This window comes from Falco rusticolus, chromosome 11, assembly GCF_015220075.1.
Source record: "Falco rusticolus isolate bFalRus1 chromosome 11, bFalRus1.pri, whole genome shotgun sequence".
Classification (NCBI taxonomy): domain Eukaryota; kingdom Metazoa; phylum Chordata; class Aves; order Falconiformes; family Falconidae; genus Falco; species Falco rusticolus.
The window spans coordinates 4,028,236-4,046,647 of NC_051197.1; the positions used below are offsets into that span (position 1 = coordinate 4,028,236).

Here is an 18,412-nt window from a genome sequence, read left to right on the forward strand (position 1 = left end):
TGCTGGCTGTCAAAATTTTGCCTCCGCCAATGCTGGAGAAGTATTCTTGTCATTTCACTGGGGTAGGAGACTTCTCCGTCTGACATACGAAATCTCCCCCAAGTAGCACGTTATGCCAAAATGCCGGCAAACGTACCCCGCTCGCTGCATTTCAAGCCGGTTTGGTAACTCAGACTCGCTCTCACAGCAACTAGCTCTACACAACACGGGGAGCCCGCTGCGGGCAGCCTGACGGGGCAGAGAAAGAGAAGTATCTGTGAATGACCCCGGAAAAAACCCCTCCACCCATCTCCCTATCACCTTCAGACTTTATGAGCTTACTGCAGTACATTTTAAATTGATCAGCAGCTAGCGGACAGCCCGGCGAGCCCGCCCATGCAAACACGTATCCACGCTCCCCGAGAGGTGTCGGGGGCTGCTCGACTTCTCTCCGCGCAGAAACTGTGAGCCTGGAAAAACGAGCAAGCGGAGAAAGGCGTGCTGCAGTTCAGAAATGGCCATTTAGCCAAATTGCATACCTGTGCTGTGTCAGCTATATGGTAGATTCATCTCATTCCATTGGTCTAATGGATAGCAATTGAATTTAATTAGCAAAACTACTTTGACTTAGTCTCATACTGTGCTGAATGTAATGAAATCTTTCTCTTCTCTCTCTCCCCCCCCCCCCCCTTTTTTTTTCCCCTCAAATAAAGAATGTCCTTAACTGCATTCCACCGTTAGAATATTAAAAGCTATATATGTTACTCCTAAGGACAGAGTACAGCCATCCCTTTTCACAGGCTTTAGATTTAGTTATTGAATTACATAACATAAAATAATTAAAAAGATACTTCGATAGTTACACACGGTATAAATTCAATTACCACGATGTCTCCATTAAAAGCACTTTTATAGTATGAATAAAATGCAAATCCTCTTTATAGATCAATACCAGAAACATAATTCTATGCTTCATCCTGAGAAGGAAGTTAGCCTTAATAAATCATCCCTTTAGATTAAAAAAAAAAAAAAAAAAAGTTTAAAAAGATATGTATTTGAAGGTAATTCTCTAAAGCAGACACGACGCTTCTATTGCTTCTGGGCTCATTTTTTAGCAACGAGGTTCATGGGCTGCACCTCCTGTTTCGTACAGACCCTGCCAAGGAGAAGGATGCTGAGGAGAAGAAAAGCCCCAGCCACGCTACCCGGCCCCGTGGCCGCGTGCAGCTCTGCCTGCATTTATTGAAACGCCCCAGATCCGGCAGCGAGAAGTTTGCAGCAACTCATTGCCCCCAAAATAAAGTGTAAAGAAATTCCTCCGGATGGGTTTGGAGGGAATATTGCTACCAAGCCTAACTTTTGCCTGGCCAGGCACAGCGAGACAAGTTCCTATGATTGATTATCGTGGTATCTCTGTATCTCTGACTTTGAACCATAACCTTTTTTGCGCACAATGACAGTTGGGACCTACCATTTGCCATCTGTAGAGATGGTGGGGGAGAAAAGGACTTTGCTTACATTAATCAACCAATTAAGAACAGACTTAAACAAAACACTAAAGCATAATAAAAACCTGACTGCTTAATAGCTTTCTACTTTTAATAGTTGCCTTCCTGTAGTCTGCTGATGGGAGTAGCATTGCTCTGCTCAACCCCTGTCGGCGACGGGGCTCTGGCGACGGGGCTGGGCACTACCCGGTCTCAAAGGGAGCTGAGGGTCCTCTGTTCTGGGCAGGACCTAGTCCCCTACAGCAACAAAACAAAACGAAGTTTGGAAAAGCAAACTGTAAACCACAGCCGTACAACGTGGCCGGGCTTTCCTGTCAACTGCAATCATTAGAGGATTATTTTCCTGAGTGTAAAATTAGTAACTAATCAAACCACGAATCACTGCTTTAGTAAGAATTAACCTTTTCTTTCAAAGCTCGGGGCAGTATCGAGAGACCCCATATATTCTTTTGCTTCCCCCTCCCTCGTGGTTGGCAGCACATCCCGAAGGACAGACTGAAATAGCGGCTGAATAACGGCGCCGGACTCTGCACCCAGCCGCGCCGATGAGGCTCTGGAGGGGATGCACACACCCAGCCCGAGCAACTCGGAGACTAATTCTGCTCTCGGGGACGGTGGTTAAAACCACCATTGTGCAAGCTGGCACAGAAATCTGGCTTCCCTTCGCTGGGTTTGCTAAGCAGACGGCTGGTGCAACGCACGCTCTGCACTGCGGAAAAGGAGGGAGACCTCCGTGGTTCTAAAACGCGCCTTCATATGCATCTCCAGCTGACGAGGTTGTGTTGTTGGCAGCCATTTGCGAGGACAGGACCGGAGCTGGGCTGGTACCCTTCAAGGAGTACCACAGCACCATCCCGGACAGCTGCTCATCTCTGCTGCCTCTGGGGTACCTGCCAGTGCAGCTATTAGAGGACCTCTTGGACCTGCCTACTTAGTGAAGCTAGAGGAGAGCATGCATTCGTACGGATAAAAAAATAAAGCATTTATTAGAAGGATTCATCTTCAACTCGAGGCATTTCATACATGCCCAGATATTGCTAAATTGTCCCTTTGCCATGACCTGCAAATGAAACTGACTGCTTTCTCTGCAAGAGGTGAAGTATATTTACGGACAAGGTGAACAAAAAACCCACAAATGACTCAAGAGCTGATCAGCCAAGAAAACATACAGTGTTACCTCAATAAATATGTTTTTGTGATATTTAATAATTGAAATTTGGAACAAATTTGTAGAGGTTGGCCAAGATGGTCTCTCCGTCCTCGTGCTATATGTCTCTTTGTCTATTGTTCTTTTTAATATGTTGCATCTGTAAAGAAAAAACTGCAACCTACTTTGTACAATTACCGCACTGAAGTCCCAAGCAATCTATCAAGTTGTCATACATTTTCTTCACACTAAACCTTTTTAAAATCTTCCTTGTTTCCTACATTTCAAGAAAAAGCAGAAGAAAATTTACTTGGCCCCAAAAAAGGCAGAGTGAAACATGTTGTTCATCACGTCTGGTAACAAGAGAAGTTCATGATACTGTGTCAGGAGAGCAAATAATCCCCAAAGTGGCGTGTTAAAAGTTGTGGAAGGTTTGTAAATCAACAAAATTCAGAGCATCAATAAACCTGCAACCAATACGGCTTTGGAAAAATTCCCTCTGGGCAGGTTCTTCTTACAGAGGTTTGCTGAACCCCCTTTTTGCAACACTTGAAGCCACCCCTGAAGCAAGGTGCTAAGGTTGCTGGTGGCCTGTCCCCCCAGGGAGGGACAATGACAGGGCCAGGGCTCATGAGGCGGCCCGACACTGGGCTGGTTCATGGAAAAACACGGCATTACCAAAAGCTATTTATTATTAAGGAAAATGCTTTCGTCTATTGATGGCACCCAGAAACAATGAGCAGAAAAATGAAGCAACGGGTGGGTGAGAGGGAAGGCGAAGGGAAAACAGGAATTATTTCAGCTGGAAACTGTATGACATGCTGGGAAGAGGGGGATTATTTTGCCTATTAGTTTAAAAACTCTCCATGCTGAGGTTTGCAGCATTTGAGTGACCACCTCTATTTTATAGCAGTGTGCAGAAATACGCAGATATCGCCTTAATTTCCATTAGCCCCCGATAAATGAGCTCCGTGTAAAGGGATGTGATAAAGCTCTGCTAAGGACTGGAAGATGAAGACCCTTATCCTATGGACTACAGGGAAAAAAAAAATATTTCTGACTCTCCCTCCCTCCTCCTTTCCTCCGAAAGTGGCCACCATGGGGCCAAGGGACCCCTGCATCCCTTGGGATCCCCACCAACCCCTAGATACCATGGCTGGACACCAGTCACTGGGTGCCACCACCTTCGGGACCATAAACTAATTTAAAATAAAGGCAAAATGCTGAGTGATTTGCCTTCTGCAGTTTCAAAATGCTGAGTGATTTGCCTTCCGTGGTTTCAAAATGCTGAAGCCTGGCTCCCCGAACCCAGCTTGCGCGGCCGGTCCCACTTCTTGCAAAACAAAGAAATCTGTTTAGGCTCCAGGAAATCCCACGTGTTACCGTAACTAATTCAAGCCCAACTGCATTTGTGGTATTGTCAGGTCTTTAGGACGATCCTGTGCCATTCCCAATGTAGGGAAAACCGTGCGCTTAATTATCTTCTTCAATAATTCCATGGTATGTGATTTATTACAGACTCCTTATTTGTAAACAAAATCAGAGCCACAAACGTGCAAAGATAGTCACACTTCCTGGCTAAATAAGAGGCAGACAAAGAGCCCTAATGATGCACCAAAAATGCTAACCAAAAGTGTACTCTTTAAAAAGATCACCAATTTAATGCTTTTTGTATTTCATTTATCAGCCATGTAGTCATCATTCCCCTCCCTACCACCATCTGTACACACTTTCCCAATAGACCATCACAGCTGTCCCGTTTCTCACACAAACAGTACCTTTTATATGCTTCCCAACTGTTTTTAATAACTGTTCTGTGCACAGCACTGTACTTCCTTTGTTTTCTTGCCCCCCCCCCCTTTTTTTTTAAATATGAAAAAGAGATATAATCTAAACAAACAGGTCATCGCAGCAATCGGTACAGGAAGGCAATTAAAATGTTAAATGCCTCCATGGCCACTGACCCGTCCTCGAGCCGCACCAGCGGCCCCAGCGTGGAGCTGGAAAGTTCCCTGGAGAAGTTGCTAAGGTAGACGAAGCTTGTTCAAAAAACGATGTACATGAGCAAAACTGTCTGAGAAATCCTTCATCCTTTTTAATGAGGAAATATTAATAATGTCAGACACTGCTCGTGCAACCAGAGGAAGTTTTTTGAGACTTTCAAAGCACTTTTATCAACTCAAAGGTACCGCTGCCCCGTATTTCAGAACCATGCAGACAGAAACATCCCATATTCTTTTCAAATTCTGACTCATTTCACTCTTTCCAAATATCCTATGTATCCTGACTTCACATCGCTGGTGCTCATGCCTTCCCTGCACCCACCCCTGCTGCCGACAGTGGCATTGCTGGAGCCCTCAGCCAGGCTGGACCGTGCAAGCTCGGTGGCCTGCAGCGGGGATGAAGGCAGCGAGCAGCTGAGGACAACTCACCCCCAAGCCCCAGGCAAACAAAGCCACTTGCATAGGGCAATAGTGGGAAGAGATCCAGCCGGGAATGGGGAGAAAAGCAGGATTTTCTCAGTGACCCATCTCATGGAAAATCTACCCTACCAACAGGATGTCCAGAAACGAAAACTCCATTTACTTGTTTTTTTCCGGGGCCATGCCCACAGCATCCTTCAGCACACTGCAGCGAGACGTGTGCATCCCACCCCACGGCATGCAGTCCTTAGCTCCGTGCTGTACGGGACCACAGCAGATAGCCAAGCTCTGTGCTAGGATGGGGACCCTGCCCGCACCATCCTCAGCCCACAGGCAAGCGGCTTCACACCCTGGGACTGCTCACTGCTGAGATGCATCTCACGTTTTTAATAGAAAAGGTTATTACTAAAGACAGTGTATATGGAGAATAACTGGTCCACTCTCAGTTCCCATCAGAATTTTGACCAGAAAAAGAAACAATGTCCATGTTTAAAGTGTGTGTTATGCATACTATTTTACCTACGTATCACGCTCCTGTGCTCACATCACAAAGAACAGACAGCTTGAAGATGCATTTCTGTAAAACAAGTGTACATCCCCAAACAGCCCTGAGCTCCGTGACTGGGTGTTCATAACTGTATCTGCCTAGGAAGAACCTAAACCAGAGCTGTTGAAGCTGATGTCCTCTACAGAGGGAAAAAAAAAAAAAAAAAGGTCTTGATCACGAAAATCCCCCTTCTTATCTGACCGCCCTGTGTTTTGCCCAACTTTTCCAGCAATACCTGACCTACACTCGCAAGGTTCAGCCGCTATCAAGGCTGATCCTCCCACAGCGAGGCAAGCTGCTTGTGAAGCTTTCAAATAAAATGACAGGGGATTTACTTTTTAGCTAAGCGACAACTACTTTTTACTTTTTAACACAGCAACAAATGTAAAAAGGTTTGTTGGCTAATTTTAATGAAGTCCTCATCACGTCAGGAAAAGTCCTCGTCATCACACAATAAAAGCATTGCAGTGGCTATCCTCCCTAAAAGGGATCCCAACAATAGCTGGGCTTTAGAAAATTGTCCTGATACAAAGAATTCATTCTTCTGATTTACTTGAAACTACTTTGCCTTAAAAGAAAAAAAAAAAAAAAAAGAAAAAAAAAAAGAACTGAATTAAATTTAAATTTTACCCCAAGTTTCCAGCATCACTCAGGGATTTGGCCATTTTCTTCGATTACTATTTAAAAGCTTATTGGGCAAAAAGTTCAGAGAAAATTTTGAGCAAATATCCTTAGGATGAAATCTGACTGACAATGTATTTCGGCATTAAAATCTCCAGTAAGTCTTCATCTTGACAATAAACGTAGCGACTATCTAACCTGCCTTTTGATATCTTTACAAGGGTTCATCCCTGTTCTTTCAGCGCATTACAAGGTATTTTGTAACACACATACTGGCTTTAAACACAAAAATGGTAATTTAACCAGACGCGCTGTTTATTACAAAGCTCATGCAGCTCATTATCTGTCCCTCAGACACAAGACGAAATCTGTAGACACAGAAAAACAGAACATGAATGAGGCCAACTCGACACTTTACATGTAGTTCTTCATCCCTTCTTTCTCCTGACTTTCTCCTTCGGCAGACTGTGCACGCTGCCTGTACTCACCCTGGAAACCTTCCCTTCACCGGGTGCTCTGTTTGAGGACTGGTCCGAGCCTAAAAGGGCTGCACAGAGATGCCTCCCTATAAAATATTTCTCCCAAGTTTGCAAATGTATTTTGCACCTAGCAGTGATCCTCACGGCCACACAGTGGGCTTCTTAGGCTGAAGAGCCCTCCTGCTCTTCCATCGTGTTACTTAGAACCACAGACTCATTTAGGGTGGAAAAGACCTTTAGGATCATCGAGTCCAACCCTACTTAACATGGGGCGACAGTGGCTGGGACAAGAGGAGAGATGTGCAGCGCAGAGGACGGTGCAGAGTAGGTTTAGACTTCAGTTAGGTACTGATGCTATGAGCGTATTATGAATATGACAAATGGATGTAACAAAGGAGCAGGAAAAACACCAGCTACACCTCTGTGGCCGGGGCCAAGTGCCACAGTGGCAGGTGCGGCGGATTTGCTCTCACCTGCAGCTCTCATGGGTGATGCCACATTAGTTTTATGCCCTGTGGAAGGCATGCTCCATTCCTGCACGCCCCGCAAGCCCTGCCTGGATCCTGTGTATCACTTGGTCTCAGGCAGCACAAAGTCAGTGGTGCCACCACCCAGCTCCCTGTGACAGCCAGGATGGATGGACACTACCTCCCACAGGATGTGTGCACCAGGCGAGTGAGATGGGCAGGAGAAACCCACTGACTGGTGCTCCCAGGTAACAGCAGGGGCTCCCTGCTGCACCCTGTGGGTGTCCTGCTGGAGGGGACCTCAGTGATACACCCTCCTATGATGGTTTTGAACAACCTTTTTACATCATCAAAAAATCCAAAGCACCAGCAAGATTTACCTCATCACTCAAAGAACCATCAGGTACCACGCTCGCACGACCTGCTCCAGCTACACTGGCTCACCTGGCCAAATAACCCTGCCTTGGACACTCACCAACCGCATGAGAATTTTGTGCTTCGCTACAGATATATCTTACCCCAAAACATGAACATGCTGAAACATCCAATCATGTTCTGGCACGCATGCAAAAAAAAAAAGCCCATGGCAACAAAGACGACAGCTTGCCAATGGCAGCTGCTGCACGCACACACAAAATTAAACTATATTCTTCTGAAAAGGGATATTATTATGGCATTTGTTTCCCCTCACCATCACCCTCACCCATTCCCTCACAAAATAAAGGGGGAAATATCAACACGTATCAAACATTAGGAGAGATGGATAAAAAGAGAGAGGGAGGCACTGCCCTGAGGAGGGGTAGGATGGAGAACGCAGGGTTTAACAGGAGATCCAACTGGGATCAGGGTTGGATGCGTGGAGCCGCCCTGAAATATTGGCTCACCTATGGGTGTTGTACAGCACACGCAAGTAAAACATCCAGCCGTTCCATGGCAGGAGGCCCACAGATGTTGAACTGCATCGAGTTTGGTCAAGCCGGCCCTCAGCTGTAACGCAAATCTGCAAACCCACGCTTACATACATGAAATAGCATCTGATGGTACCTATCTTTGCTTCCCTTCCCCAGTGCGGACCCGCCTGATGGCTCCCGTGCTGCTATGCAATGCGCGAGATAGCAGTCTCCACACTTGTGGAGATAAATGTCATATCGGACCTCTGACATCATGTATTCGCCAAGTAATTATTTTTGATATCATAAGAGTTGTCCAGGGTGCACAATAAAATTAAAAAAGTAGAAAGCAAGGTTAATAAGATTATCGTGTTGGTATAATAGGTAATGCATTTTGCAGTATATCCTTAAATCTGCCCTCTCAAAACATAATTAAATAACTGTGATTTATATTTTAAAGGAACGCAGACATGCAGTGTATCCTCCTACCCACATATGCTAATTGCTTTCAGCCCCTAAAAATCACACAGTTGTTTGCAGCTTTTTAATCCTCATGTGTAAATAACCCGACTCAGGTCCAAGTTATGAACAATAAAGTCCAGGAAACTTTCAGAATAGCGTGTCATTAAACCCGTCTTGATTTTATCTTGCTAATCTAATGGCACTGATGTGTAGCAAAGCCTGTGGGGAAGGAGGAACGACTCCCCGGGGCCCTTCGCACTGGCCCGAGAGCCAACGTGCCGGCTTGCCGTGACACTGGGATAGCACTCTGAGCGGGAGGGTGGATATTAAGGACCTGGAGAAGAGACTGAGACCCCCCCCTTAGGAGGAACCGATGGACGTACAAGCTCAGGATACCCCCCCTGGGCCTCGCCGTGGGCCGACGTGCACTGCGGTGGTGCAGGGAGCACGGGCGATGTATGCCTGCTGCTTCGCTATGGGCAATACTCAACTGCGCAGCTCTCCATTTTGCACTCGCACGTGAGAGTCTGGCACACAAAATGGAGGCCCTCATGTATTTTACAGGTGGCGGCTACGAATCCAGCCCGAATTCACCCGCTCTACGGGGGCCACATCCTCCTCCTGTGTGCCGAGCGGTGACGATGCCAGGTGCGGAGCTGAGCTCACGCGTCACATCCATTCCCTGGGTGGGGACATGGAGCGATGCTAGCTAGGAACCTTTCCGAAAAATACATAAATACACCGTTCTCTCGCCAAAAATAATTATACCATGAGGAGGGGATCTGCCAGGGTGCTGCCCTTGCAATTGGGCACATGAGGCTGCAACCCCCCAAAGAACTTGCTGGGATAAAACTGCCCCACACATCACGGGCACCGTGACCCATGTGCTGATCCCAGCTGGGCTTTTTGGTGGCTACCATAATCCAGGTGATAATTAACAATAACCAAAGACGAAACGAATGAAAAGCATCATATGAACAGAAAACTAAAAGCTATTAGAACGTATTTTAGTTCACCAACAACCCTTATCTACCGAGAGCCCTCACTGTCATAAGGAAACCTTCAGGCTTGGCTGCTGTTAGGAGGCTAAAATAATTTGCCCTGAATTTACAGCCTATAATTTAATCAGCAGCTCCGGCCCTTGCCTGTGTGGCAGGGAGTGGGGGCAGAGCCGCACCCACAGCTCCCAGCAAGGATGCCCCAAAAGCCATCCCGCCGGGGACAGTCCCCAAGCCCCGAGGGTCCAACTTCGGGACGCGTGTGGCAAAGCGCAGGCTTTTGGGGAGGGGTCGAGGGTCTACGGAGCAGCGGGCTGGGGTTTGTTTGCTGGTTGCGAAAGCCTCAGCCGGTGCCTAAACTTGAAGCATGGAGGGGAGGAGGAGGAGGAGCTGTGAAGAAGCTCAAGGCACGGAAAGCAAGGGATGCCCTTTCTTTTACATCCGAATGGGGAGAAAATACATAATTGTAATAATAAATAGTGGGTTTTATGAACAATTAGGATTCCACTGTCTCTTTGAAGGGTTTGAAAAGCTGACATGATGTTTTGGGCTCTCCAGATTCAGCTTTGAGGCCTCAACCAAGAGAAACATTCAGCCCCGCTGTGTACAGCAGTGACCACAACAAAGATTGTGGTTTCTCCCACACTCGCCTTAAATAGATCTAAATTAATGCTATTCATCATTGGGTGGAAAAGAAGGGAAATATAAAAGTGCAGTTGCTTGTAGACAAGCCAGCAGCATTGGGCAACTTTCTTACCATTCAAAGGCCTCTCCTGCTTCTGCACCCTGAAGCCCGCCGGGGCAGGCAGGTGGCGAAATCACGCACCCTTACACTGGCCAAACCCATCACCTGGAAAACATCCTGGACATATGAAATACGTCTTTATCCCGTGTTTATTTGTTGTTGTTGTTGTTGGAGAAAGGGGAAAGCTAAACCACATGACTGAACTCCTGCCAGGGGTTCGTGATAGAGCAGACCGTCCCAAGTGCCGCACCAGTTAGTATCTGAATTATCACAGATACTCACCAGCTCAGTTACAACTACAGGGGGAGAGCAGTTGTCCCACCTAAATCCTGCTTCTGTCAGCTACCGCCTGCTCACAGCTGCAGAAAGAGGTTGGCCCTGCTCCCCAAAGCGGAGAGCATCGGTAGATATCTTTGTGCCACACAGGGTGTATGGATCACCGCGTTCTGTGCACGCCCGGATAAGTGAAATTTGGGGTGTCAAGGAGCTGTAGCTGTCACCTCCCCACCTCTCCTGACTCCGATATACACCCAGGCTCCCACCGCTGACTTTTATGGGCACCTTTATAAGGGTAAAGCAATGCAACATCTGCCTTCTCCTGGTATTCCTTGAGGGCAGAAATACCGCGAGATTTCTTCGTTTCACTTTTTTCTTTAAAACTATAGATGTCTCACTGCGGCAAAAAATAATGGAGGGGGAAAAAACCAAGACCCCTATGAGCCCCTAAACATTAAAATCTCAGCCGAACACTGAACTGCTCGGGTTCCCCATGGTGTGTGCAGGGAGCCCTGAACAGGGAAAGAGTGCAAAATACCTGCTGCAAAGCTAGCTGAGTATTTTTCAGTAAGAGTAAATGTTATCTGTCTGTAGGAAAGCATAGGGACTATTAACATCGCAAACAAAACTTTAAGGACCGTTTTGGATGTATGCTGGAACAGTCACGGGCTGGAAGCAGGTTTTCAAAAGCCTTGTATATGGAGAGAATGTCACGGATGCTTTAAAAGTCTTCAGATACGTGTAAAAACGACATATATATTACGTATTATCTCCACAGAACAAACACCATTTGAAATGTGCCCCTTTTTAACTACCATTATGAGCTGTCTAAAGAGCGTTTTGGTTAAAACTTGGGAGGAAAGGCGGGGGGGGGGGGGGGGAAAGCCCACTGATCTTACACCTGCTCTTTAGCAGTGGGAAGTAGGTTCTCAATCTGTTAACATGACCATCTGGCCAATCTGCATATCACGGCTATCTGGATTACTGTACGATGGAATGACAATAACGTAGCCAAAACAAAAGTAAAATGCATCAAAAACTAACAGTAGCGCAGCTCTTTTGATTTTAAATTAAATAATAAATGCCGTATCACAGCAAAGCGAGAAAGTCAGCTAAATAATTAAAAACGAGCCTTTGCTATGGCATAATTAAGTAAACAATATGGTGTGTGTTTCTATACGAGCCAGCAATAGTTTCCACCGTTGAACGCTCCACTTTTGCAAAGCAGCTATCAGGAGTTCAAGACGCTGCGACAGCTCTTTTGGTGATGTACAGTATTGTCAGGACACCTCTCACATCCCTGCAACATGCCGAACCGGCTGCGGCTATTAACAGGATTAATGTAGCAACAATCAATACCAATTGTACTAAAAGATTACGGCACAAAGCCTTATGTACCTCTTGGACTCCCCGATACCTCCATGGGTATTTTGGCTATCTGCGGTCATTTTCCGCGCTAACCAATCTTTGGGTTATTCCCATCGATGCCTCTTTGTGATGGGCCAAGTAGAAATATTTTAAATCCACCGATGGGAGTGTAAAATGGGTCTGCTTAAAGTTCAAGGTCATGTGCTATATACAATTGCCCAGGCAATTAGCCATAAAGCATATTTAGACACCAAGTAAATTTTCATAGTGGCAGAAAGAAGGCTGACTTCTTGCATCTTAGCTGGCTTCTGTTCTAAACATGACCAGAAAAATGAGCTCATGTAAAAAAAAACATTCCCAGATTTTTCCTAAATTTGGGATTTTTAAACGTCCTTCTGAAAGACTAAAAAGATTTTCTCTGCCACAAATACCTCGCTAGCTTAATTCTCGCCTGGAGCGCATAACGATGGCCATCCAAAAAAATAAATCGGGCATTGCAGCATCGCCTCCTGGCCTGCCATCCTGCCTCATCCACCAGAGAAGTCTCTAAAAACTGTGACCTCTCACAAAATTTAACTACTTCCATTGCGAATGTATTCTCCAATCTGATCACATTAGCAGAAGGAACTCCAAAGCAGTAAAAAACTCCAGAAAGTTCTCGGTTGAGTGCCTACTAATGAACAAAGGTTAACTTTATCTAAAAGGTCAAATGCCTGGTGGCTAAGGTTGTGACCTTAACAACTTAAATTGTGACCTTGCCACGTGCCTAGTATATTGTAGATTCTGATACAGATCATCTGGTAAAGGACTGGTCATAAATTAGCTTTACTGTTCGACTCCCACAAAGAAAACGGTTTGCCACAATGGTTTCCAACTTGTCATTTGATACAAGCGCAGAATAAGAGAAAACTAAAAAGCAAACCCAAGTTCGGGGTATGAAAATGCCGCCTGTTTTTAGTTAAGCAGATTAGAAACTGCAAACTGAGAGCAGTACTCTAGATTTCGATACATTTTTTGGTCAACCTCTAATTCACAAAACACCCATCTTCCTTTCCTTTTTTTTTCTTTTTTTTTTTTTTTAAACAAAAATTATATGTAGTTTGCCTATTTGCATAGTTTTGTTTTCTCTTTCTAGCTAGTTCTTAAAGAGAATAATTGATTTCAGTAGCTTTGTAAGAAGCACTATTTAAATCTGCACACGTGTTCCCTTACAGATGATAGTGCCTACTGAAGAAAAAGCGTGGATTCAAAGCAATAATTATTGTACATGCTTAGAAGGAAAGGGACAACTCGCTGCTGAAGTCATCTCAACTAAGGACATCTTGGAAGAGAATACTTCCCCCCCCCAAAAAAAAAAAAAAAAAAAAAAGACGAAGAGGGGTGGGGAGGTGGGGGGGAAACCCCAAGAAAAAAGAGAAGCAAGCACTGTGGGTGAAAAGGTCACAATGGTTTTGGCACGTATCTTCAAGCACGTTTCGGAGTCTGTGCCTCCTGCCAATACTGGCAACTTCTCAAAACTTTTAAGGAGGTAAAAACATTGTTTAGTGTTTACAAATCTTCTGTACTATAGCAGATGCTTGTCAAATCCGCTATATGTAAGTTGACCAGCCTACCTAATATTTGGGCTGGTGACTTCCTCCTCATAAATAAGCGGTCCATACATTCAGGGAACGAGGTCTGATGGAGTTTGAGACAAAGGACCCTTAATATTTTTTTTCTTTTGTAATTTTCCTGTTGCGCACCCGGCACAAGCTGCCATTACTGCGGGTCTGCGGGAACCAATGGCTGTCAACTTGGCCAATGTTCAGGTGTAACAAAGACTGCTGGGATACATCGGAGGGGGGAAAAAAGGGAAAAAAGGGGGAAAAAAAAAAAAGGTAGCCTATATGCGAGGCTTTCAGCACTCCTCCGTGAAGCAATATAGATGGTGACCAAGCTGTGCTACCTCCTAAAAATCATTTTGTCCCCCTCCCCAGTGAGGTTTAGCAGGGAATACACCAGCACACGCTACTGCATTAGGAGCACAATGCGATGCGTGCAATCAGCAAACAACGGCCGAAAACACGATGCGGTGCGGTCTGTACGAGTGCGTTACTGCTTACACAAACCAACAAATCTAACCCCAAAAAACAAGCCTAAGCCTCGCGCTAAGTTTCCGTGGCAGACATCTAGTTCGAAGAACAATTAGTGCAATTGCTGCCTGTTGACGATGAAGGCAGAAATAAATAAGAGCGCACTATCAAGGCTACTGTTTGCCAACAGCATGCCGATAAGATGGTATATCCCTAACCACAATATTGAACTTTTACAATGTCTATTGCCCAACTGTTATAACAGGGAGAGGATCCTTTCAAGCACCCCGGAATACTTACGCCCCTGGATTTCATCCTTTTCTCCCCATCCTACACCGCTGTGACCCAACGCGCAAGCTAAGCCAAGACCGTTGTTTTCTATTAACAACTTTCGCCCTCCACAGAAGGCTGCTTTGCACTTAGGAAACACAATACGGACTGGTATTTAGCAGCACCATGCTATATATAAATCTAAATAATAAAAACCTGCATGCTGTATAGCAACACATGGCAGTTTTCAGCCGTGGATACCAAAGCACTTCAAGCGCATCGCCCCGTTCTGACGTGCAGAGGAGGAAACTGAGGCAGACACAAAAAGGATGAGAGTCCCTGGTCTCTCCAGGGCCGGTGACAGAATGGGAGGTAACCCATAACACCCCAGCCCTAATCACCCTTCAGTTAGCTATTAATTGGTAATCCTTCCTTCACCATGCCCCATCATAAATGGCAACGTAAATAAATAATTCTCCACAATATTCGCCTACCTCCCCATAGTCATAAATGCGTAATATGATTTACCACATCGCACCGAAGTGCAAAGTAAATTTCACAGCTTATCTGTAGGAAATACCATGAGGATACTTGAAAGTTATTTCCGAACAGGAATCACAGCTGTAAACTCAGAGCGGCAACACTGCCTATCGCCACAACCAGCGCGGGCACTCGGTGCAGAAAAACTTCGGGGTGGCCAAAACTTTCTGCAAGACTCTAAGAAAGAAGGTAGCATTGGAAATACAGGCTCCCTGCGCTGTAACTTGCTCAGGTTTCTTACCGATATACATTTAAATAGAAGTGGTTTCTACTAGTAGGATTCCTTTTCCCTCTGCTCCTCCTTTTTTTTTTCCAGCCCATCCAGCCCCTCAACTTGCAAGTCAGGCTGAAACCCAGAGAGACCTATGCATACCATACGTGAAAACCGGGGCCTAACACTTCACACGCACGCATTTTTCTGCAATATAATCACCCAGGACAACTACAATAGTGTATTATTTTATCCAGTTAACATACTACACATCCTCTGAGCACACCGAGTCGCTCTGCAGGCAGGGTGTACTTTGCGCTGGAGTCAGAGATCCCAAGATTTTTGTCACACGCAAAAACATCTCAGCACCACCACCCACCCCTCCCCGCCATAAGCACAGCATTATCAAACCAGGAATTTGTTTCAAGACCCACTCAGCTTCTAGGTCTATAACTTGTGGTATTTCAGGGGGTTTAAACGTCTCCTTTTCCCCACAGGACTACCCAAGGTTTGTCTTGTGGCCGCTCAGACCCGATGACTAGGTTTGCTATCAAGGGATTGTCTTCTCCTTCCCCTCCGAGCCCAATCCTGCAGGATTTACACTCCCCATTCCATCCCCGTGGGGTGAGGATACCCAGCACTCCTGACCCATGGGCCTCAGGCACCTCTAGCCTTCTCACATTATTTTGTACATAACATATACAAACTTTAATAATTTTTTTTTCTAATTAAAATCTATCTGCTTTCCCCCAAAATCAGGATAAAGGAAGCCGCGTCTGGCTGCGATCCCTCCTAGGACAACATTTAGGGTAACACCTGTGAGGGATGCCTGAAATGCCATTAACCCCAGGAAAACTAGAGCTGCTTTTACGTGGCTGCACCTTAAAAACCCATTAAGAAAAAGGAAAAATAAAGGGGGGGCGAGGGAGGGGAGTTTTGGCACTCTCCTGGCCGCCCCAGGAGGGCAATAACCGGCGTCCCCTGCTCCCTCCCCGGCTCATGCAGCCACCACCGGGGCACAGCGCCCGGCACGGAGATAAACCGAAAAGTTGGAGAAGGTGGTATAGAAAGGCACTTACCTGCTGCGTGCACAAAGTATGCCAAATATAAATCGAGTTCCTTAACAGAAACTCCTATATGGTGGGGCTGTACGCACAGCCCGGGGTTAGAGCACTGTGGGGACTTTACAAGGCGCTCGCCATCAGTACTTTCGAGCGGAATACCTTTAAATAAAATCACCATAACAAGGTCCAACCTCCAGACCTTATCTGCCTGGCGAAGGCAGTCAATTCTTCTCATCTTGCCCTTCTGGTCTGGATTGGAAAGAACGCAACACGGAGGCTTTTTTCCTGTGACTGTGAGAACAAAATCCTCCCGAAATTCAGGCCTGATATCTTTCCGGAGCTTTGCCAGAAGTCTGGATGCCCATTTTTGCTTTACCTCGGGTTTTTCACTTAGCAGTTCGTCCTTCACGGCTCTCTCTTCCTCTTTTGACATGCGTTTTTCATGTTTTTTGAAGTATTTTCTTTTTCGGGCTTGCAGGTTGAACCACGTGTACGCAAACGCTCGGACGTGAGGCAGAAGTGCTTCGATGAAGGGATGAAATTCATCCTGAAAAAGTTACAGAGAAGGGTCGATGTCACCGAAACCATCAACAAAAAGCCTCCGGGAAAGGGGGCTTTCACAAGGCGCCAAGGCCCACTGGGACGGGGACAGTTGGGCTTGCACATCTGACGGGCTGGGGGACTCGGGCCCCTCGCTGTTGGACCCCCAGCCCGCCACCGCCACAGCCCCGCTCGCCTCACGCCGACCCCAACCCTCCGCTCCCACCCCCTGAGAACAGGCCCGACTTCAAACAAGCACACAGGCAGAGATGGGGCAACGTGGGACCCTTTCCCTGATCCCCAAAGCTCTTAAAAAACAAAAAGCCAAACCAAAAAAAAGCACACAAAAAAAAAAGGTAAAAGGAGTTAAAAGCAAAAAGCCCTGCTGCAAGTCCACTTGCGGAGGGAGCGCGTATCTCCCTTTGCTCTCTCCCTGACCCTGCTGCTTGCGGTGTAGCCAGCGTATGCCCGCCAATTTGGCAAATCCTAAACATTTGGATGCCAATCAATGTTTGTATGGGGAAGTCTAAAGTATAGTAAAACTTTCCCTAAGATATATTTGGAAATAGCAGGAGGCAGTATAGTAAAATGCCAATATAGCTGCATATACAAATACAATGAAGGGTGGTTTTTCTCTCCGTTTCCTACACGGCGAAGAGAGTAGAAAGTAACGTCGTCAATCCGTCCCGCGTGCGCGACAACTAATGCTGAAATCCTAGAAAAAGCAAGGCTCACAATTGATTTTGTTTTTCAAAAAGTTTTGTTTACATTTAGGCAAAAAGAACAAAATTAAACCCTGCTATTCAGGCATATTAGGACAAGCCAAACTCTGAGCCTTTTATAAAATAAAAAGAAAACAGGAAAAAACGAAAAATGCGGTAACGCAAGCCTTAGCACGACTCGTGCAAATACGTAAAGAATTATCCTTTTTTTTTTTCCGGGGACACTTTGTGTCATATTTTCACGTATTTAAAAAGAAATGGCCCTACTGGAAAGTTACTTTGGCCATCCAGAGCCACTGCTTGCTTTGTGTAACGATGACTTAAAGATCACCCCTTTTCCTTGGCACAAAGATAATCACGATTAAAATTATTCTGACAATAAAAAAAAACACAAGAAAGACACACACACACCAGTTTTGTTGAAAAAAAATTAATATATATATCCTCAAAAAGTACTACATCAATCAGCCAAAGGGATCAAAACATATTATAATATACTGGGGCCACGTTTCTTGTTTTTCTCTCAATAAATGAACGACCAAACTCCAGGCTGCACATAAAATGTATGTAGCCTGTGGGGCCTGATCCAGCACCGCGTGCTGGGGACGTGCCTGCTTCCAGGGCTGAGTTCCTCCTTTTCTCAGGATTGGGCCCTCCAGAGGGAAAAATAATTTTGGAATGTTTCCCCCAGCATGGTAAAAGCCACCCGCTGCCTATCCTTTTGCAAGGCAACATTGGGGATTTTTTCAGATTAACTAACTTTTTTTTTTTTTTTTTAATTATCCCATGGCGTACATTTCCTACCCAAATCATTTCAGGTCGTGCAAATATTGTTATTAAAACAGACATCTTACTTCCTTTCAACACCTTATTTTAACTTGCATTTTCTTTTCAAAAATTATGAAAGATTGAGAAATCAATAGCAGAAATATCTATCAGCAAAATCCTGTCATAATTCAAGACCTTCTGCTGACTTCCCAAAAGCTTTCATTGCACTTATTCTGAGTGGCCCCTGAATTGTAAATACTGAAATCTAGAAGTAATACCACCGCATTTATTTTTATTTTAAAGGCAGACTGTGAA

The 18,412-nt window shown here is 45.5% G+C and overlaps 1 protein-coding gene across 16 annotated transcripts in view; it reads right to left on the reverse strand.

Moving 5' to 3' along the window:
• Nucleotides 1-18,412, reverse strand: part of NFIA (nuclear factor I A) — a 359,789-nt gene that overhangs the window by 233,009 nt on the left and 108,368 nt on the right. For all 16 annotated transcript variants that reach the window (XM_037404270.1, XM_037404279.1, XM_037404278.1 and 13 more), the window contains exon 2: nucleotides 16,083-16,614. In XM_037404270.1, coding sequence (XP_037260167.1) covers nucleotides 16,083-16,614 — 532 coding nt within the window. The remainder of the gene's footprint in view (nucleotides 1-16,082; nucleotides 16,615-18,412) is intronic.